The sequence below is a fragment of the Triturus cristatus genome, chromosome 3_1 (assembly GCF_964204655.1).
Source record: "Triturus cristatus chromosome 3_1, aTriCri1.1, whole genome shotgun sequence".
Classification (NCBI taxonomy): domain Eukaryota; kingdom Metazoa; phylum Chordata; class Amphibia; order Caudata; family Salamandridae; genus Triturus; species Triturus cristatus.
Window position 1 is genome coordinate 16,199,224 of NC_140583.1, and position 22,762 is coordinate 16,221,985.

General features: G+C 46.2%; 1 protein-coding gene across 23 annotated transcripts in view; it reads right to left on the reverse strand.

Moving 5' to 3' along the window:
* The window catches only part of MADD (MAP kinase activating death domain), a 987,832-nt gene that overhangs the window by 541,405 nt on the left and 423,665 nt on the right, over positions 1 to 22,762 (reverse strand). For 18 of the 23 annotated variants that reach the window (XM_085646564.1, XM_085646561.1, XM_085646568.1 and 15 more), the window contains 2 exons: positions 17,249 to 17,399; positions 11,475 to 11,681 (listed from right to left, as the gene is read on the reverse strand). In XM_085646564.1, coding sequence (XP_085502690.1) covers positions 11,475 to 11,681; positions 17,249 to 17,399 — 358 coding nt within the window. The remainder of the gene's footprint in view (positions 1 to 11,474; positions 11,682 to 17,248; positions 17,400 to 22,762) is intronic. The other 5 variants (XM_085646575.1, XM_085646573.1, XM_085646571.1 and 2 more) reach the window with 1 other exon arrangement.

Consider the following 22,762-nt stretch of genomic DNA (forward strand, 5'->3'; position numbering starts at 1 on the left):
CTACTGCCACTAGCTCGCCTGTTTATTCCCACCAGCCCTGAGCTTGACCACATTCACAGACTGTCCATTCACCAGGACTCCAACCCATTTATCTCGCTCACATTTGTACATGTGCCAACGGGACAGAGAGTAAGATATTTTCACTTCTGACTACTTGCGTCTTAGCCACGATTGCCCTCACAAACCAAACTTCTAATTCCATCCTCTGGCCCTTTTTGTGAAACGGCAAAGATGTTCCATACACTAACCAAAACCCGAATATAACAGATGTGCAACAGCAATTATCAGAAGATCCATTCTTCCCATTACATCGCTCTAGCCTTAGGTGAAGAGAGCTTCCGACAGGGCACGAAGCCTTCAGTACCCACTGTATCCGCAACAACACATCCTGAAAGATGTTCTTGCCATCACATACCCTACTGCAGGACATCCAGCTAGTGGTGCTCTCTAGCACCCGCCCTCGTCTGCAGAGGGGCTTCATTACCATTTACTGCTGCATGACATTCTACCAGGGGTGCTCTGTATCACCTGCCCCATCTACATAGGCCCACTCATTGTCACTTACCCATTCTAAACTGTAATCTACAAGGGGTGAGTGCCCATCTACGGAGGCGTTCACTGCCACTTACCCATTCTAAACTGTAATCTACAAGGGGTGAGTGCCCATCTACGGAGGCGTTCACTGCCACTTACTCATTCTAAACTGTAATCTACAAGGGGTGCTTCGTACCTCCTGCATATAAACAAGGCGCTCACTTCCACTTCCCCATTCTACATTGTGTTCTATAAGAGGTGCACTGTACCTTCTGATTGTGTCTACACCGGGACGCTCTCTTCCACGTACCCATTCTACTGTATATTCTACAAGGGGAGCTTTGTACCTCCAGCGCCCATCTACAGCGGGATGCTCATTACAACTTACCAATTCTACAGTGTGCTATTTAAAAGTTGCTTGGTACCTCTCCCCCAAACCTACCTACACAGTGGTGCTCACTGTCCCATACACATTCTACAAGGGGTGCTTTGTACCTCCTGCCCTGTCCACAGAGGCAAGCATAGTCAGGAGATGCAGAGGAGTAGCTGCACCAGGAGAGAATTTGCTAAAGCTCTCAGGAACAGAAACACTAGAAGCCAAGAGGGACTGAACACAGTGGAAACCAAACACCCAATCAAAGAACAGCACTACCAGAAGATAGCAGCCTCCATTGAAGACGTGCAAAAGACTTTCTTTGCACCCACTAAAGATGAGAGCTACTGAAAAGGGAGTAAAACAGTGGGAAGTTACTTTTGTATAGAAAGGGACCACTCATTTATTGGAATGTCATCTATGGAAATGGGAAAAGAGGTGAAGAGTTCCAATACAGCACAGGAAACTGCTATCACATGCTTGGAAAGAGAACATAAGCACAATCACTTCTAGAACATGGTGGTGACGGCTGCCAAGGTTCCTGGCGGAAGGGAAGGAGAAAAGCAAGGTGTACATCGTGCATCAAACGTACACCGACCAGAAGGAAAGTACGAGCAGGGAGGCCTTGTTCCACCGTCAGAAGACATGAGCTAGAATCTCAAGGTAAAGGTAAAAAAGCTCAAGAAAAGGGAGCATCATGAAAAGGCTACTTCCCACGAAAGCGAGAGAATAGAATATGAATCATAGATTCCTGAATCAACAATTTCTTGAAAGAGAGTCAACTGGCTTTTAGCCCAGAAAACTGTAAACCAGGCATCTCTCTAAAAGTAGGAATTCTCTTATATCAACCAGAGGTAACGGCACAAGGCACCCCCCTGGAAGAAAGACAACAGGCTTCGTGCTCAAAAGATCCCTTAGCCAGGTACTTTAATTAAATAGAATCGAAAGGTGTGTACCCCAGAGTTCTCTCAACCAGGCACCTTCCTGGAAGAGAGACTTAATACCCAGAAAATCAAGAACCAGGCACCTTCCTAGAAGTGAGACTTAATACCCAGAAAATCATGAACCAGGCAATAGCTCAAGTCATATAGGTCACAGAATTAGGTCCTTTCCTTGGACTGAGTGCAAAAACCATGACACTCCAGGTTCTATGCTATGTATTGGAGTCGCTGGAAATAAGGAGCACAGATGGACGCATGCATCAGAGTTTAGAATCCAAGCCCTCCTGAAGGGACCCATGTGACTGAAGCTATGCATTGAACTGTCATGGCAGCTTATTTTCACTTAATGCTATGAAAGGAACCACCAATGAAATGTTCTGCTTTTTAAATTGGCTAGCACCGCCATCAACATTTCTTTGGACTGAGGGAATTTGACTAACAAATCGAAAAGATGCGAGGCTGCTTGTATTCCAGAAAGAGAGAACTGACCTAGAACTCAGTAGCTACAGAGAAGGAGAGAAAAATTCAAGGAAACAGAAGCGCCCGAACCCTTGCGGTGTAGTGAGCCCCTCCTTGCCTAGGCCCCTATGAGTAAAACGTAGACCAGAATGTAGAGTGGTCAATACAATCCAGACAAGCAAGGGACTCCAGCTTATAAGAGCCTTACATGTCACATGTTTCAGAGATTCATTAACCTATGCGTCCTGTCACGAGATCAGCAAGAACACATGTGTATTCAACAGAAGCAGAGCTTCAACTAGAAGTGCGGAGTAAGATGGCTCTACAAAAACAAAGGCCACCTGCAGCCAGAACCAATGTTTTCTTTATTCTAATAAAAGCTGCTACAGGTCTGTTTAAAATAAATCACTTTCATGTCATATCCACATTACATTGATTGCTTTAGTTTGGTTGTCAAGGGGCAGAGACAGGCTGACTTTAATCTAGTCTATGTGCACCATCTGTGAAATCTTACCTGGAGAACTCCCTGCCTTCTGGGTCTTCTACACTCACCAACTACATCCCAGGTGTACCCTCCATGTCTTGTAACTTCAAATCAACTTCCTAACAGAGTCCTCACAAGCACTTTTCCAATCCTACAGGATAACTTCCATGAAGTTCCAAAGTGGGCTCTCCTTCACGTGGCATCCTGACTGTGGGTTCCCTCGTCCATGGCCCCTTCCACATGGCATCATGTCACTGCGTCCTCTCTTAAATGGCATCGGGTCTGTGGGCTTTCTTCTATGGCCCCTCCTACACAACCTCAAGCCCGTGGGTTCTCTTCTATGGCCCCTCCTACACAACATCAGGTCTGTGGGCTTTCTTCTATGGCCCCTCCTACACAACATCAGGCCCGTGGGTTCTCTTCTATGGCCCCTCCTCCACAACATCAGGCCCGTGGGTTCTCTTCTATGGCCCCTCCTAAACAACATCAGGTCCGTGGGTTCTCTCTCCTACAGTCCCTTCTATATGGCGCCCTTACCCAAGTGCCCTCTTCTTATGAAATCTTGTACCAGACATAAGGAAGAGTTCTTTGAAATACGGACTGCTTCTACAGGACCCCGTGTACCATCCCCTCTTCCTCTGGTCCAGTCAACAGCATTTCATACACAGTGGTCCCTCTACCAATGATGCTTCCAACAGAACATCACACCTGAAGCTCTCTTTAATCCAGGAAGCACTTATTGGACTTACTCCATAAAATCTCTACTCCCATTCTTTCAACATGAGATCCCACAAACAACTCAAGTTCGTCCCTTGCTCTACATTTAAAATCCCGCACTCCCACCACACACTGGAACTGCAACGAACTCGCCCTCTGTCCGGCCGTCAATGAGGAAACTCTGCTTGGGACCACTGCTCCCCCTTTATCCCTATCACAGGGTTTCTTCACAGAGCTTGCTCTCTAGACATCATGATGACTCTGAGCATAAACAGCTCTGTATAAAACACCTGAACCATCATGCTCTAAAGACCAAGAAACATGTGCATATGCCCGATCTCTCTTGTGTTACTTTAATGAAAGTCCCAGACCTCCTGCAGAGAGCGGCCTCTACAATTCATCAGGAAATACTGCATCCTTCAGGCTGCAAAGCTCGTCTAATGCTGGAAAAAAGGTCTTACAATTGTAAAAAAATCAATATCAGATTTTACATTGGCATGTTTGTCTACATAATGCCCTCACCTGGCAAACCAAGAGCAAGGGCAAGTATCACATCTTTTTCCACCCACCTGAAAACAAAATGAGGAATATTGCACTACAAAGTGTTAAAAGTGAGTTGTCACAGGGGGAACAAAGTCAAGAATATTCCCCTAGTAACCAAGAGAAACGCAGATCCCAGGCAAATGCCAAGGCAGAAATGTGACTTCGGAAACATTCAGGGAAACCAACAAGATAAAAGAAAGCTGCCACTGGGGGAAAACTGAGTGAGGAATACAACCTCAGAAATAGAAGCCCACCCAATTAACAAGGCCAGAAATACTCCTAGGTGTCTTGCAGAGAGAACAGCCAACAGTCACTTGAGAGAGCACCTTCTCTGGTCTGTGAGTGATACATAACCCAACATATGGCCCTCTGGGTCGTATGGAATGAGAAATGGGTAAAATTTTGGGCAATGACTGAAAACTAGAAAAAACACATCTACAAAGAAAAGGCTAAAGAAAGTATTTCTGGAGTGCAGGGGAAAGAGACTGCATGAACTCCCAAACCCTTTATTTAAGCCATATCAGTGCATTCACAGATTACAACCCACGGAACAGGTTCTCCAGCACAGGCATCTGCTGCAGTTCACATGCTTGTTTGAATATTGTCCTCGACCGGGGAGGGCCATGAAGCATTCTTGTAAAAATGTTACTCCTTTGACATTGATAGAGGGGTATGCTGTTTAGGTAATTACATTAAACGATAGATGTCTGGGTCCCAATTGCACCTCTCTCGTGGCCTTCTGGAAACCAGAACAACAATCTGTAAACTTCCTTTCTGTAGGCGGGGCTATGAGAGTCTCGGAGCCGCAGAGACACTATCGCTTGATCAATGAGGAAGTCAGTGTCATCCACAAACTGTCTGAACCCCCCTTAGGGAACCAGTGTCCATCTTTATGCAATCCAAGAGGCACGCAGCGATCCCGCACCTTTGGACTGCTAGGGTGGGTTCATATTATGTTAGCTGAAGGCAGTTGTCCTCAAAGCAGTCACAGGATCACTTGCTGCAGCCTGGACCTGGACACAGGTTCTCGGTACCCTCAAAAGTCCTACACTGACTTAATATGTGCGGGCTCTCGCTTTTTGGGGGGGGGTGAGGTTTTAGGAGAAGAAATGTATGATTATGACTGGGAACTCATCAGCTGGAGTCTCAGCACACACTGGTGTCCACAGCAAACAACGCCTGATCCAAATGCAAAAGATTCAAGCAAGGGAGCTACATACATTTAAGACGTTGAAATAGCTTGCGATAACACAGGTACTCCAGACAAGTCCTAAAATCTTGTTAGTTTTGCCGAGCGCAGACCCTTTGGATACCGCTGACATAAGGCCATCTAGTATGCAGCTGTTAAAAGTTCAGGGGTCATAACTCAATCTGAGAAGATATAAGTACCTTCTGGTGTTCTCTTTACATCACGTTTACTTGTAAAGAAAATAACAATTCTTCTTTGAAGTTATAGCATTCCAACCCCCTCATCCCAGACAATGACCTGACTACCAAGTACAGCTCAACAGTACTGAGACACTAGTTAGTCCCAAGCATGAGATACGGCCCAGCAACCACCATCTGCTTCAAGATTCTTAGAAAAGGAGGTGCAAGGTGAAGACCGGATTTCACGTGCATTTTAGTAGAGCTTCTCAGCCTTCCCGGAAAGGAAATCCTTTATTTATGTCAGACCCCATGATTTGCCTAAGACCCAGCGATGGCCATCAGTGCCTGCGTTGGCCATCAGTGCCTGCGTTGGCCATCAGACCCCGCAATGGCCATCAGACCCCACGATTTCCAATCAGACCCCGCGATTTCCCATCAGACCCCGCGATTTCCCATCAGACCCCGCGATTTCCCATCAGATCCCGCGATTTCCAATCAGATCCCGCGATTTCCAATCAGATCCCGCGATTTCCAATCAGACCCCGCGATTTCCCATCAGATCCCGCGATTTCCAATCAGATCCCGCGATTTCCAATCAGATCCCGCGATTTCCAATCAGACCCCGCGATTTCCAATCAGACCCCGCGATTTCCAATCAGACCCCGCGATTTCCAATCAGACCCCGCGATTTCCAATCAGACCCCGCGATTTCCATCAACCCCGTTCAGGGAGGGGCTTCTGGCCTCATCCAGAGTAAATGTGGGCATTTGCCACTGAGGTTCAGGGGCAGATCATACTACGGCTTTGTAACCTGAGCCAATTAACCCTTTCCTGTACACAACTCTGGACTACCAAGGTAGCAAGAGCAAGCAGACACAGGCTTCTCAGCGGGTGACTCATAACTCAACAATCAACAGATGTTACCATAAATGTTCAGCTTAGCGTTTGTCTTTTTAGAAAAGGAACTATTTTTTAATTTCACTACAGCAGGGAGTGCTACACAATTCAATCCAGTATACAACGGTAGTGACTCTGGCCACCCTCTTGTGGCGCTACTCCTCTAAACTCCCTCCATGTGGTATCCCAATCTCTATCCCCACCAATTTATGCTAGAAGCACAAATAAGGCTCAGGTGCAGATTCTTGTGCCCCCACGAGACAAATGTGTTCTTACTGTTGATGGTGCAGCCGAGAGGAATTCAGTCTTTAGTCCTTTGAGTTCAACTAGCAGCTTGATCCCACCGCAGGCGGAGCTCTGTGACTATCGGGTGCAGTCAACTAGAGGCTGCCGACCAGGACAGCACAGCCCCCCTCCGCTTATATGAGGCCCAGGTTAGCTTGGTGAAGACTGGTTGTCCTGACAGGACTGTACAGGTGCCTGTTCAGCAGTTGCAGCCCAGTCGGGGCCAGTGAGGTCATCGAGGCAGATGCAGCCCGACCTGGCTGGTGCAAACACCCCAACCAGACCAATAAGAATGCCAAGGCACAAAGATCCAGTAACACTATCTATCTCAAAGCAGAGAATGCGGAAACCACTGCTTTATAAGTTTCACCCAAAATGGTGTGAATGGTGCACCTTCCCAGGTCAAAGGGCAGGTCCTGGTCCTTGCAATGTCTGGAGCAAACCTCCAACTCCCTGCTCATGCTAAAGTAGCGTGACCCAAGGGTCACAAGAAAAGGCAGGGGGCCAGTTTACATGCAATTGTGCACTTAGGGCAATGGCATTTGCCAATATACCATGGGAGGGTGGGGGCGAACAGTCCCATATACCACGCGGGGAGACAGTCCCATAACCCACGCGGAGGGGGGGGGGGGGGGGGGGGGGGGACAGTCCCATATCCCACGCGGGGGGAGGACAGTCCCATATCCCACGCGTGGGAGGACAGTCCCATATCCCACGCGGGGGGGGGGGGGGGGGGATAGTCCCATACCCCACGCGGGGGGGGGGAGGATAGTCCCATATCCCACGCGGGGGTGGTGGGAGGATAGTCCCATATACCATGCAGGGGGAAGGACAGTCCCATATACCACGTGGGGGAAGGACAGTCCCATATACCACGCAGGGGGAGGGACAGTCCCATATACCACGCGGGGGCAGTCCCATATAGCGCGCGTGGGGGCAGTCCCATATAGCGTGTGGGGGGAAGTCCCATATACCGTGCGGGGGGGGGAAGTCCCATATACCGTGCGGGGGGGGGGAAGTCCCATATATCGCGCGGGGGGGAAGTCCCATATATCGCACGGGGGGGAAGTCCCATATATCGCACGGGGGGGAAGTCCCATATATCGCACGGGGGAAAAGTTCCATATAGCACGTGGGGGGGACAGTCTGGTTCCACAAGTTTTAATTCAATTACAGTGCCATTTTTAAAAATAAAGGACATTTGTTGTGCATCAGGAGGTTCATTATTTAAGTATGATGAACCCATTTGGAAAAATACTCACCAGGCAGCACAGCTAGATGCTGCGAAATCACTGGTATTCTGAATCACGTTATATCCTTCACTCATCTTTCCGTTCAGACTCATAACCAGAGAGACCAGCTTTAAATGCTTACAGATCAGGTTATGTTGGTTGCTGTATTCATTATTTTTAATCACTCAGGCCCATTCAGGACAACTGGGCTCCTTTTGAGACCTGTGCAATTAATAACTTCAATAACTAAGGGGTAGGCGACCCTGATAGGATCGTGGAGCCTTCTAGCTTAAGTCGCAAGTGCCAGCAGTTACTGCTAAATGTTACAACCTGCAAATCAGAGATCCCGCAGTTTGTTTTGAATGCATTTTTTAGAAATCGTCTGCATTCATCTCCTTTCCTTCATAGAATGGGTAGGTGGTGAGTTAGGCCAAAAGGGGGTGTTCAGTGGGCAAAAGAGACCATGGCCCATGTCTGGGCTTCCATGAGATGATAAAGTGAGACATGCACGCTGGGGTCAACTACACACAACTGTTCTTCCCTGTCCCAGGCACATTTAGGGCTCTACCATCATCCTAATAAGAAGGCTCAGTTTGCATTTCGGAGAGCGCCTAATACCCCTTTAACATGCTTTAACAAGGGTTCCTTCTTCAAAGGACTGCGTTCTGGGGCATTCTTTACAGAAGGAAACATTATGGGTATTATCTACCAAATCCTGCTCTACACAATATTTTGCTTCCTGAAGCAGCTGGTGCAGATGTAGGAAATGTCTTGTTCTTGGAAGAAGCATGTTTGGCTGCATTCCCCTAGCTCGTAGTGTGCACCAGGGCAAAAAGCTGAGCACCCATAGTCCTGGATTCATTTTCCCGCCAGGCAGGCGACTGATACGAGTGCTACTCATCCTTGATGTTGTCCACTGGGTTTATCACCCTTGACAGAGTTGCTTTCAATTCATTAATTGAAAGTCTACCCTCCATTGATCAGAGGCTTCAGGAGAGAGACGGCTGCTTCTGCATCTCAAGCCCACAACCGTGTGTTTCATCTGCGGATTCTCGATGAAAGTTTGTGCGGAGGATAACCAACCTCTTTTCCTTCATGAATTGCCTTCACTCTGCAGATCTGGTCGTCTGTCGGACAAAATCAAAAGTCTAAATGAAAAGTATTATCAGGACTCGGTTTTCGAACTGACAAGCGAAGTCAGGAGGACGGACAGATTCACAGATCCGCCCCATCAGACTACTGCACCAATTACCTGTTGTAAACTAGAACTTTATTGACCACGTCTTCCCATGTTCTCATGGTACCTCTATTTGTGAATGAATGAATGAATGAATGAATGAATGAAACGGCACTTCTATAGCGCATGGCTACCAGGGAGCATCCCAGCGCAAAATTTGTGACACTGTAATGAGAGCGACATCATTTCCTGGGCAAATGTGGAGCTTTAAAAATAAGATGAAGGAAATATGATCTGCCATTTCAAAGGATTTGTGCTAAGATGGAGCCAACATTGATACTCACTCCTTGGACAGCAAAATTGGAAACCAAAACTGGAATCACTAGATTACCGCCATAATACCTGCTTTCAATTTGTGTGTTTTCCCGATACCCAGGCCTATCATTTACTTTATAAATTAAAAGGGGGGATAGCGTAATATTTTCTGGAAATATTATATCAGCATACATTGTAGAAATCCACAAGGCCACAAAAGAAACGAACCAGCGTGCAATTAAGACCCATTAAGCCAAACTGCAAATCGCAAGAGCTTGTTCTTCAAATGCGATTGAGCGTTCCTTGCCGAAGGAACGTCACCAAACCTACCTTGGACCGAACCAAGTGACCTGCTGATTTAGGGGCAGCGTCTTGAACTTACTAGACCTAAAGAACACCCGGGAAAATCCAACATGGAAGAGCAGCTTCTCTGCCAGGGTTATGGCTGACATTAGCAACAAGCAATCCCTTTAATAGCGACAATGTGCAAATCTGACCTAAACAGAACTTCACATCTTACTTTCCATCCAAGTTATGAAGGTCTACTTTACCTCAAATAAACTACTCTGGAAGTAGGTAAGTATAAAGATACAGTGAATCAGATTACTGTGAGGGGGGGGGCATGGACAGCATATAATGTGTGCAGAGAATGGTACTGAGTACCACAGCCAACACGCCTGCATCTTGCCAGCCTTTAGGCACCAGCATGGCTTGAATGCCCTTTGCCCATGTCGAATTAAGGGACCTCTAAAGTACAGCATTCAGAACCACTATCACACGGGAAACAACTGCAATGTAAACTGTAGGATTTCAATGAGCCATTCTGCAAGGAAGAGAACTCTACTGGTTCTTTCTAAAAACATCACGATTCCACCTGAAAGTTTGGAAAGATCAACATAAAAAAGAAGGATGTGTTGAAGTGTTCGTGGGTTAATTTACTCCGGGAAGCACAAAGGAATCTTCCCCAAAAAAATGTCTGTGGACATAACCCAAATATCTACACAATGTAGCTATCCAGTGATGCCTCCTTGGTCACTACGAGGTTTCCACTTACAGCATCTTCTACTACAAAACTCTACACCTACCCCATCAGAAGAATACCCATCGCTCAAGAAGATCTCAAAACTCATCACCTGTGCCACTTTCTATTCAGAGAGCTTCATTAAATATTTCCCTACAAACCGCATGCTGCAAAGTTTCTATACTTGCTAGCAGCCTATTTCCCCAAACTACCTTTGTGTCCATCTTTTAAACTATGAACTCTGTGACAATAAACTGAGAGTACCCTCCACAGGAATGTTTCCTCTCTCCTGCCCATTTTTTCCAGCATCACACCCCAAGAAAAATATCCATTTTCAACTCTAAAAACATTATTGCCACGCCTACATGCTGCAGCAGCTCCCCTGCCACTCTCCCCAGTAATCTGTGTCCAACTCTCTTTCCCTTGGATCTACTTCCTCTTTTCTTTCTACTTGACGTCTGTCCTCAGTCTTTGGTTCTGTGGTCTTACAGGCCCTACATTTACACTTTATATCTGCCTGATCTCACTGTATATCCTACATAAAAAGGGAGAGTCACAAGGCAAATGGTTCTGGAAAAACACTCCAAAGAAAGAAAACCAATGAAAAGATCAAAACGAGCCTCGTTACTAAGATACTGAAAAGCACCAGAAACAATCATGAACCCCCTGACAAGCTCCGGCTCCTGTTGGGGGGCAAAAGTCAAACTAAGATTGTACTTGGTTTCTGGTAATCGCAGCCACTAATGAAACCAAATTCATGAACTACAAATGAAATTGGACTAAAACAGGTTTGTATTCTGACAAGAATGTTCACTGCTCCCCCTGACAGATACAATATTTCAAAACGCATGTGTCAGCCTGAAGCCCATCATGCTGGAGAACAAGGAAGTGCATGTATTGGAGAGAGGTGTAGAGGACCATGGCCCCACTGTGCTGCAGGACAATGGAAGCATCGGGCAGAGTGGCACGGTGCCCCACCAGCCTTATACCGAGCACGGTGGCATTTCAAAAACACTTCAGCTGCAATGGCTGGTGCACAGGTTCAGGAAATATGTTTTACATGGTGTGAAAAGGGCAAGACCACGAGGGGACCCCACACCAACACCCCAGCAGTGCCACAATACACACCAATGGAAGCTACAAAATTCTCCTCCTTTAGACTCCGGGTGTCAAACTCTCTTGACCCTCTCCCTGGAGGGCCTGCAAGCCGAGGTGCCAGCTGAGGGACTGGCAGATGGGCAATGGGCTTGGACTCGGCCCTTATAGGGTAGCCTGGCTCCCAGCCCACCGGGGTGGTGGCTCCGTCAGTTGGACTGCGCCTCTTTTTTTCAGGTTCTTGAAAGAAAAAAAAAAGAGACAGAAACAAGAGGAAGGAGGAAAGGTGGTGTATGAATAAGAGAAGGGAAGTAGAAGGAAAAATGAAGGGAATGGGTGTATGAAACAGTGAATAGGAAGACATTGAAAAGGTAGCAGAGGAGGCAAAGAGAGAATGGAGAAAACAAAGCATGGAATACAGAAATTAAAGTGAGACAGGCAAGAATGCAAGAATGGAGACAAAAAAAGAATTAACAGAGCAGGAAAGGGCAAGAATGGCCAGAGGAAGAGAGTCGGGAACGTTCAGAGATAAAATTGCAGAAATAATAGAATATCCATAAAGTGAAGGGATGAAAAATTAAAGAAAGTGAATAACGAAAAGAAGAAAAGTGTTTGTGAGAGAACAGTATGAGACAGAGGATCAGAAACAGGATTAGGGACGGGCAGACAGGAAGAAAGAGACAGTGTCAATAATAAATATAAGTAACTGAGAAACATAGTAGAATAAAGATACAACCAGAAATTTGTGTACGACAATACATTGAATCGACTCGGTACTTCAACTCTAAATCCAAAGGAGGCTCCAGCCCTTTGTTCAGCCCCGACTGCACCCTGGCCAGAGCAGATCTCTGACAGGACCTGCCGATCATCACAAAGGCAGATAAGACATGCTTACGGATAACTTAAAACTAACTACATTCTCCACGTAGAAGCCACAGTTCGCCCTCCCCACTCTCTTCTGGCTAAGGACACCGAAGTCTTCGATGATCTAAAACCATAACGTGGCAAAGGGAAACATTTATCTAAAGTCATCAGGATTCCTTCAATTCCAACCCCCTCTGGAATAGAAACACAATGAAGGCATGCATGAACGTGTTCTAGAAGAACCCAACAAGGACATTTACTGTCACCGCAAATGTTCCACTATTGGAGACGTCACCACCTATAGCAGGGGTTCAGGAAACAAGGGCAGAGTCTGGACATGCGGGTGGGGGTGAAGGAGGGGCAAAGCCACAAACTGCACCCACCCACCATGAAGAGCCAGGGGTAAGAGCCAGGGCTGACAGGATAGAGGAAAGGTGCAGGATAGTACACAGAGGGTATCCCGATAACACTCAACGCCCCACAGCAACAGAAGCTGACAGAGGGTAAGAGAGAACAGGGTTGGCGCAAACCAATCAGTTATGCAATCACAATGGACTGTCAAAGGGAGGCAGTACAGAGAAAGCAAAAGGTGACTCACTACCAAGCTATCCATGGAGACCCAATCACCACAGTGAGTGGACGGGGTAAAGGGGGAGCAGCAGTAATGAGATCCCAACAAAAAACAAGAAAGGACCCTGTAGACAGGGAGGCACCAAAGGATAGTCAGGAGCATGGGAACGGAGCACAGACATTCTAGAACCAGAAAAGGGTTGAGATTAAAGAAGGGGGGGGGGGATTAAAAGAAAGTGTTGAGTATCGAGGTAGAAAGACATGGCGAGTCAAACGTGTACAGGATTGAATGTCAGAACATCAAGTACTAAATATTGTGCTACGAAAATATGGACCGGATATTGTAGCTGGACTATTCTTAGCTGCACATCTGTGTGCAGATGTGCAGTAACGAACAGTAAATCTATGCATACCCATACGTGATTACTGTTGAGATGTATCCTGTGGTCCAAGAGTGGTTGAGGTGGACGGGTGACTCAAGAATAGGATAGAGAATGTGAGGCTTGAACAGATCGGACAGTTACAGCTGTTGACAGATGTGCTCACATGGGCTGCTAACTAAACGACTCTTTCCGCCTTCTAAACAGGCCCGGCGCTCCTGTGGAAGAACATTATATTAAAACAATAGCCATGATGTACTTGGTGCTCAGAAGCTAATCTGCTGAGAAAGAGTACACTCCCTTCTGCATCCAGGCTTTCCGCAGTTGTCTGGTTAGCAGAATGCGCACGGTGCAACCGTGTTTGGAGCTAAAACATACTTTGCTGAGCTGGTGGTAACTGGTTCTGCTGAGGACAGTACAATTAACACATTTCTCTGGCAACGCTAGCCAGGCAGCAGACTTCGACATCTTGGACAAAACAGATAGACGTCTAGTCAACATCATTGTGTTTGTGACGTCCGTTTGGTAAGGAACTAATTGCCTTAAAATTTCATTGTTGCTACAACCAGAGCTTTCCTTCTGAAAAAAACATATTACAGGAAAGAGAAAGTAGAAAACATAAGTGTAACTTTGCGATAAGCAAAAGAAAGGAAGAGAGACTTGCAGAAATGTAAGTTCCCCTTCAAATCCGATTTAAGATTACAGTGCACATGGAGGGTGCACACTGCAAAGAGGTTACTGGCCATGTAGTTTCTTTCTATTTTAATTGATTTTACATCTCTGCTGGAACAGAGACTACTTTTGTTTTACTATTGTTGTGTATATGTTTCACTGTTAAAATTCTGAGGAATACAATCTCACTTACAATAGTCACTACTATCATTATTTTTTTTTTTTGACACAGTCAGCAGAACATAGATTAAAATATGGAGTCTGTCACTGCGTTCCAATGTTGATGCAAAGTTCAGAAGAACCAAGCATGAACAGGAGGAACTGGAGGAGAGCCTTGGGCTGTTTGGGGAAGTGGTGGGTGGGAAGTAATAAGGCCTAAATGAAAAATGGCTTCGTGGAAACATACTTCAAAGGTTGAAGAGAGGAAAGTACAGAAGAAGTTGTCAACACCTTTCAGAGTGGAACATCGCGAGGAGGATGAAATAGATTTAGAAGAAACTGCAGACGGAGATGGACAAGCTGTGAGAGCACTGGATCTTACGTAGAGAAAGAAGACTACTGCAATGAAAGACAAGTCCTTTTTGAGGGCACACTTTTTTGCTAAAAGAGTGGAATAGTATTTTTCAGTTTTATGAATGCTGGCTGCTTGTTGCAAATTCAAGGATTTACGTGAGAAAATGACATGTGAATGGCGAAATCTATGCACAATTCATTTTCGTTTCTAGTTAAGACAACTGAGGAATCGGTCGAGAAACTGTAGTCTGTACTTGGTCTGAAGGGTGTGAGTATGGCTTTTAAAGTGTTAAGAAGAACACTGCACAGATGTTAGATTTGAAAACAACCCCAGAAACAACATTTACAGTCACAGATGCAAATGCCTATGGCCTGGATGCTTTTTAGGATTTAGATGTAACAGTTTAGACAGAGGGTAGAGGTGTTTGCTTCTCAAACATTTAGAGGCATTCAGAATGGTCTTTTAAAGTCACAGAGAAGGAAGCAGGCAGGCTCAGCATTTTAAAATATTTATTTGGGGCAGAGTGTTCAAATGTTGGTCGGATCACAAGCCCTTGATCGATATGTTTAAAAAAGGATCAGCTAGACCTATGCCAAAGTAAGCTAAATGGTAATTGTGCCCACAGGAATCCACATTTGTTATGAAATATGTGCTCGATGGTAAAACCGTGAAGGCAAATTGTCTTTATAGGTTACTGGTGAGAACTGCGGCAGTGTCTTGTGCAGGTGCAATAGACAAAGTGACATTAAAAAGAAGTTACAAGAGGATGATTAAATAGAAAAGGTAACTTACCCTTTGAGAGGCAGATGGCCAAACATCCACAGAAGTCAAGACCTTCCTAGACGATATGGTATCGGTCGAGTTGTCAGAGCAGGATGGGATTTTGAGGAGGTCTGACGGATTTGTAGTTCCTGACGTACTCCGAGAGATTAACAAAGGTACTGCACAGGAGCCAAGGAGGAACGTCAGTTAACAAAAGGAGGGCTGCGGCTGATTTCAGGGGGCCCAGAATTGTTAGCTTTATTGCAGCTTTTGTGAGGAGTTGTTTTCAGACAGGCTCAATGGTACGTCACAGTCTCCGGTAATGCCAACTGAGCAACCGTATACACGCAGCAGAAGGCACGATTGGGCATCTGTAGGTTTTTTTGTGTTTTTTTAAAGTGGTTTGGAAAGTAGATTTGTGCTGCCATCATGGAATATTAGTCCCAATGGAGCCGGTGAAATTTGTCAAGGAGATAAAACCTAAGAGCATCAAGGAGTTCCTCGTGAGAGTTTTCACAAGAAGAGAGAGCCTGGAATTACCCATTGCTGACAATGGCTCACAGTTATTTTCTGATGGAATGCAGAATTGCAAGAGAGTTTGAGGTGAAACAATACAAGAGCGCTTTTTACAATCCACCCGAGAACGGGTTAGTTAAACGTTTTAATAGAATGTTGGGTGAATACGAGGTGACTGTTTGCGAATGGTGCTGTGGGACGGTCTGTGTTGGACGAGGGGCAGAAGAGGGCACAGAGCTACAGAAATACTCGACGCTTCTCCACAGGGGCTACTCTTTTCATCTATTTTGTTATATGATGCAATGTACCAAGGAATGTCCATACTTGATGGTAAGGTGTAGCATGGACATTTTTTGTCTGGAGGATGGTTAAAAAATGTGAAGGGTGCAGAAGAAGATGACTGTATTAGACATGAAAAGGCGATCAGCGGTGAACACAAATCAGTTAAAGCTGGAATGTGTGGAGAGGAGATGGAACTAACGGAAAGGAGAATCGTTGTGGCAAGTGCCAAAATCAATTGATCAAAGCCAATAGCAATTCTGTAGCGTTACAGGGAGGAGAAATGTGAAATGTACAGATGCTAACCTGGTGTGGTGCTAATGAAGTATGTTGTAGTGTCTAAGAGAAACGTCTAAGTAAAGAACAAAGAACCCAAAGGACATGTCAGACATGCCATGTGCCTCATAGGCGGTCTGATTTTGTGGTCGGGTATGACTAGGAATGTATGCATTCCTCTGGATGCAACAGGAGGACGTTCTTATGCCTACTGGGACTTAGTCAGATTTTATCTTTTTTAGCAATAATTGTGTGTTCTTATCTCTTGGGGATTAATTTCAGCATTTTGCCAAGGGGCTCATCTCTCTGGTTCGTGGTCTAACTTGGATTAATAAACATGCCAACCCGAATACTGCTTTTGCATTACCTGAGGGAGATGGCGCTAAAAGATGAGACCGAGATGGTTGCGGGCAGGAGATATTACAATCACTTTTAAACGTGCCTATTCCTGTAATCTCAAGCACTGTTTAATTACAGAGTGTGAAAGTATTGGCTTCACTAAAAATGTCATGTTCTTTGGAGTGAGACTGGGTTGGCGAAGGAGCAGTTTGAACAGAGGGTACCGTTACATCTAGAGAGGAAAGTGGATAGGTGCACTCGAGCGCGCTCCTAATGAACCTTCTTTTACTACTTGACCATCATGTGCTGAGCCTTCTTATCGCTTACCTGACGATATTTTGGCTGCCACTACATCTGTTACAATATTTCTGCAGCACGATTTAGTACTCGATATTCCAGCACCATAATACATAAGGCCCCAGTCGAGATCACAGGACAGGAAAAAGTATCCATAAGGAAATGTAAAGGAGAAGTGTGTCAGAGAAGAGAGAAAGCCTCCAGGACGATGACGGGAGAGGAGCAGCCTCGGACCAGGTCCAGAAGGGATGTCCAAAAGCCGTGTGGGACACAACACTAGAAAGAGTGCATGAACCAATAGTTAAACAAATCTTTACTTCCTGATGCGGATGTCTCACCTTTATTATAGTAGTGAGTGTATGCAATCTCCAGCAGGCTGAATACGCTGGCCATGCCGCCGAGACCGGCATTACTGTAGGACTGTTCCAGACTAGACACTGTGCATTTCAGAACGTCCAGCATTCCTTTGTAGACCTTCCGGCTGATCTCCTGCAAAGGTAACACACACAAACCGCTTCACAAAGAGATCTTTCTACCAGCACAACTTCTACCAACCAACGCGTTTCCATGACGCCCATGAACATCATCAGCGCACCAAAAATAATGCACCAAACAAGTTCACGAATGCCCTTAGTTCACTATTACTCACACCCATCCAAAACCCTTCCAACAACGATCACTCCAGTTGAGATAAATATATAGTTAATCAGTCGGTGATCTAGGGATTTATCGAAACTCTGCAGCAGTTTTACAGATCATCTGGCTGAAGGCATTTTCTTAACCAAGAGACAAAGTGTCTTAAAAGAAGGACAAAGACGAAGAAGAGCATGAAGAGAAAACGAGCTGCAGATGGCAGCCCTGCAAATCCCAACAATCACACCGAAAGAACACTATATTCAAGGACAATAATGACATGTAAGATTATTAAAAAAAGGTTTGACCCAACAACAAATCACTGGGTGTTTAGTACCTTCAGACACTATTACAAAAGGGCAGGAGGAGACTACACTTGCTGCTTAAGACATGTGACCTGTTCAGCGCTTAATTTGTACCAATTGTTGTAAATGGTGGGTACCAGCATCCAGCTTTAGTAACTGGGATTTGTCAACAGATTGTGACTTACAGCAAAAGCGTGAAAGGCAGAGAAATGATAAAGGAGAATGTAGAAGACAGTAAGACAGTGACAAAGGGAAAACAAAGGGATGAGAAAGATCTTGCAAGAGACACAGAGACAGGAAGTTTAGGAGGGTAGAAGATAGAGGTACGAGGTGGAATCGAGGACAGCAATCCTTGGTATTCGGCAACACCAGCATTTTGGCAGTAATCGATCCTGCAATAATGATACTGGTCACACTTTTGCTAAAAAAAAAATACAAAAACATTTAGGGAGAAATATGTCAGCTGTGTACCTTGTGTTTCTGTAACTGGGATTACAGGGCAGGGACTGCGCGACCTAGTCAGGTTTACTTTGTCTTTCCTTGGGTTACTGGTGACCAGATTCAGCTGGTGTTACAGGTGATCGGATTGTTTCCTTGTGTTTGGTATCGTGTAACCAGTGATCCATTCTTGACACTATTCAATATTAATCACACGTCTCGCCATACACCACACGGGTCACATCCATCATATATCACTCTAGAATGGGCCCCAGCATCTAATCGCTTAGTTATACATTAAAAAATGAAGACACTCTCCCTTCATCCTTCGTCAGACCACAGCATCCCTACTTTGACACCCACACCTGATGCATCGATCTCACACTGTCCCACAATAGTCACAGATCAGCTGACATTGGTGGATGTGAACTGGTGTTCAGAGAATGAACAATGATGCTGAAAACTACTCTGAATCTGCCACAATCGCATCCTATACATCTTCCTCCCAAGTGCCCAATCAACTAACAAACCCTGTGGATACTGGATGAATCAAAGACCCTGCAGGGATGCACGGATTCAAAAAGGGAGTCTGTGCCATGCACCACGCCTTGCTAGGATAGGAGCTCCAACAATAACTGAACCAACAAAACCCACCTTTTTCAGTAGTCAGCAGAAGGTGAAATCCCATGTGTGCTGAAGGCACCAAGGGCCTCATGTAGGAAGCCTAATACCGGTCGGTAACGGCCGATTTTCGGTAAATATACCGTTACCGACCGGTATTTAGGCTTTTGAGATGTAGGGGGAGAATTTCATGATTCGGTATTTACCGAATTGGTAAATTTACCGAATCGGTAATATTACCGATTCGGTAAATACCGAATCATGAAATGAGATGTAGGGGGAGTGTGTGGGTGTTGGGTGGATTCGTTATTTACCACCAACTAAAAGTTGGTGGTAAATAACGAATAGCTGCAAAAAAGCATTTTTATGCACTTTGAAGTGTGCAATGTGGCAGACATAGGGCATGTATGTGTGCCACATGTGCACACATGTAGGAATCAGGGGTGCAACAGGGTGTCACTGTGACACCCTGCCACCGTTGATTTTGCTCCCCCCATTACCGAATCGGTATTTACCGAATCGGTAATGAGGCATACCTTCCCATTAATTCAATCCATGGGAAGGTATGCCTCATTACCGAATTGGTAAATACCGATTCGGTAATTACCGAATTTCTACGAATCGGTAATTTTTACCGATTGAATACCTACATAGCATTTACCACTTCATAAATACCGAATCGGTATGATTCGGTATTTATGAAGTGGTAAATGCCAGGCCACCTACATAAGGCCCTAAGTACTTTCCTTGGAACAATCAGCTGATGACCAGTTCTGGAATTGGTCATAAGGGAGGCAGAAAAACCCCTGGATGTCTGAGAGGAGAAGGGCATCACCCGGGGCTAGTCTGGAACCAAAGGCAGCAATCAATAAGGGGCAAATCATTTTATTGTTTTCACAATAGCAGATTTGAGTAGGTGGGAGGGTCAGTGAGGAATCTGCGGTCAGAGAGAGTATTCACCAGAAAGAGCTTTAACAAAGATAAGTAACCTGTTTTCTGATGGAAACTTCTAACCACAGATTCCTCACCTAGTGATTAGAAAACAGGCAGTACCTCCCCCGGGGGTCTGTGGAATGGGTCGGACCAAGAAGACCATCATGACTGAACAGGCAAAATTACCATCCCAACTGTCTGGACTGTCAAGGCGATCGTGCTGAGTAAACGTGTGCACTGAAGCCATGTAGCAGCCTAACCGATATCAAGGGCAGGCAGTCCATGTGCCAGCGCAGTCATAGCAGCCTAACCGATATCAAGGGCAGGCAGTCCATGTGCCAGCGCAGTCATAGCAGCCTAACCGATATCAAGGGCAGGCAGTCCATGTGCCAGCGCAGTCATAGCAGCCTAACCGATATCAAGGGCAGGCAGTCCATGTGCCAGCGCAGTCATAGCAGCCTAACCGATATCAAGGGCAGGCAGTCCATGTGCCAGCGCAGTCATAGCAGCCTAACCGATATCAAGGGCAGGCAGTCCATGTGCCAGCGCAGTCATAGCAGCCTAACCGATATCAAGGGCAGGCAGTCCATGTGCCAGCGCAGTCATAGCAGCCTAACCGATATCAAGGGCAGGCAGTCCATGTGCCAGCGCAGTCATAGCAGCCTAACCGATATCAAGGGCAGGCAGTCCATGTGCCAGCGCAGTCATAGCAGCCTAACAGATATCAAGGGCAGGCAGTCCATGTGCCAGCGCAGTCATAGCAGCCTAACCGATATCAAGGGCAGGCAGTCCATGTACTAGCGCAGTCATAGCAGCCTAACCGATATCAAGGGCAGGCAGTCCATGTGCCAGCGCAGTCATAGCAGCCTAACCGATATCAAGGGCAGGCAGTCCATGTGCCAGCGCAGTCATAGCAGCCTAACCGATATCAAGGGCAGGCAGTCCATGTGCCAGCGCAGTCATAGCAGCCTAACCGATATCAAGGGCAGGCAGTCCATGTGCCAGCGCAGTCATAGCAGCCTAACCGATATCAAGGGCAGGCAGTCCATGTGCCAGCGCAGTCATAGCAGCCTAACCGATATCAAGGGCAGGCAGTCCATGTGCCAGCGCAGTCATAGCAGCCTAACCGATATCAAGGGCAGGCAGTCCATGTGCCAGCGCAGTCATAGCAGCCTAACCGATATCAAGGGCAGGCAGTCCATGTGCCAGCGCAGTCATAGCAGCCTAACCGATATCAAGGGCAGGCAGTCCATGTGCCAGCGCAGGCATAGCAGCCTAACCGATATCAAGGGCAGGCAGTCCATGTGCCAGCGCAGTCATAGCAGCCTAACCGATATCAAGGGCAGGCAGTCCATGTGCCAGCGCAGTCATAGCAGCCTAACCGATATCAAGGGCAGGCAGTCCATGTGCCAGCGCAGTCATAGCAGCCTAACCAATATCAAGGGCAGGCAGTCCATGTGCCAGCGCAGGCATAGCAGCCTAACCGATATCAAGGGCAGGCAGTCCATGTGCCAGCGCAGTCATAGCAGCCTAACCGATATCAAGGGCAGGCAGTCCATGTGCCAGCGCAGTCATAGCAGCCTAACCGATATCAAGGGCAGGCAGTCCATGTGCTAGCGCAGCCATAGCAGCCTAACAGATATCAAGGGCAGGCAGTCCATGTGCCAGCGCAGTCATAGCAGCCTAACCGATATCAAGGGCAGGCAGTCCATGTGCTAGCGCAGTCATAGCAGCCTTGGCGGAGAGGAACGAGCCCTCAGTCCGTCAGTCAGCTGCTGCTTCTTCTTCTTAGCCAAGCTTAGCAGATTGTGACGCAGACGACTATCCTGCCTCCTGGATCATCCAAAGGTCCTTGGTACAATCGGTGTAGAAACTGAGAGCTCAATGTAATCTCACCCCCTATCTCGAGAGGGGGGGAGCGGAGCAGGGCAGGGCAAAGAATGTCAGAAGAGTGAGGTGGAAAGGTGTTACTACCTTAGGCATAAATGCAGCTCGGCTTCTCAGCACCAGCTCCTCTGGGAACAGCGTTGTATAGGGCAGCTGGACTGAAAGGGACTGCAGCTCACTAGTGCAACAAGCGGACGTAAGTGAGACCAGAAAAAGGGTTTGGGATCAAGAGACGTATTGGACAGCTGTGCAGTGATCCAAATTGGGTGTATAGTATTTGCAATGTGTATCTGTTGCCAACGCTTGTTAGGTTTTCTTTCTCTTGTCTGTGTGCCTATGATGCAAAGAATTCTTGGTATGTCTTCATTCTGGGCTTCTGTGATAAGTCTGGTCAGTTGCTTTGGGATCCTTAAGCTGTGGTACTTGCTTGGGGTGCTCTCCTTAAAGAACCTACTTGGAATTGAAATCCTACAACTGCATGGACATTGTTAATTTCTGCACTGGCAACGAGCGGCTTTGAGAGCCGCCCATCAGGGGACTACTCTTTTCATTCAGCTTGGATTCCGCTAGAAAGTCGGAATGTATCTCCTCAGTTTGATTCTCTACGCGTACGTCTACTACTGTTCCTACCTGGATGGTAGTTTCCTTGTGTCTGGGTGCTGCGGCCTACGTTTCTTCAAGTGCATTATTCTGTAAGCATCAGGATCTTCACAGCATTTCAGCTTCGAACATTTACGCGCCATTTCACCATTGTCATTACTTCGCATTTGCTGGACTACGTCGCAAGGTTTACTAATCTATTGGATGGGAATTACCTCCTTCATGAAAAAAGTCCAACTCCTGTTAATGAACAGATTCCTGGTTTAGATCCTCAACTCTCTCCCCTGCTTTGCTATTTGTCTCTGTTACACTGTATGTACCTTTACCATGCTTAATGTTTCATATGTCATTGTCTCCTCATCTTGTAAAGCGCTCTGATACCCACATGGGTCTAGTTCACGCTACATAAAACATTTCAAATAAATAAAATAAATA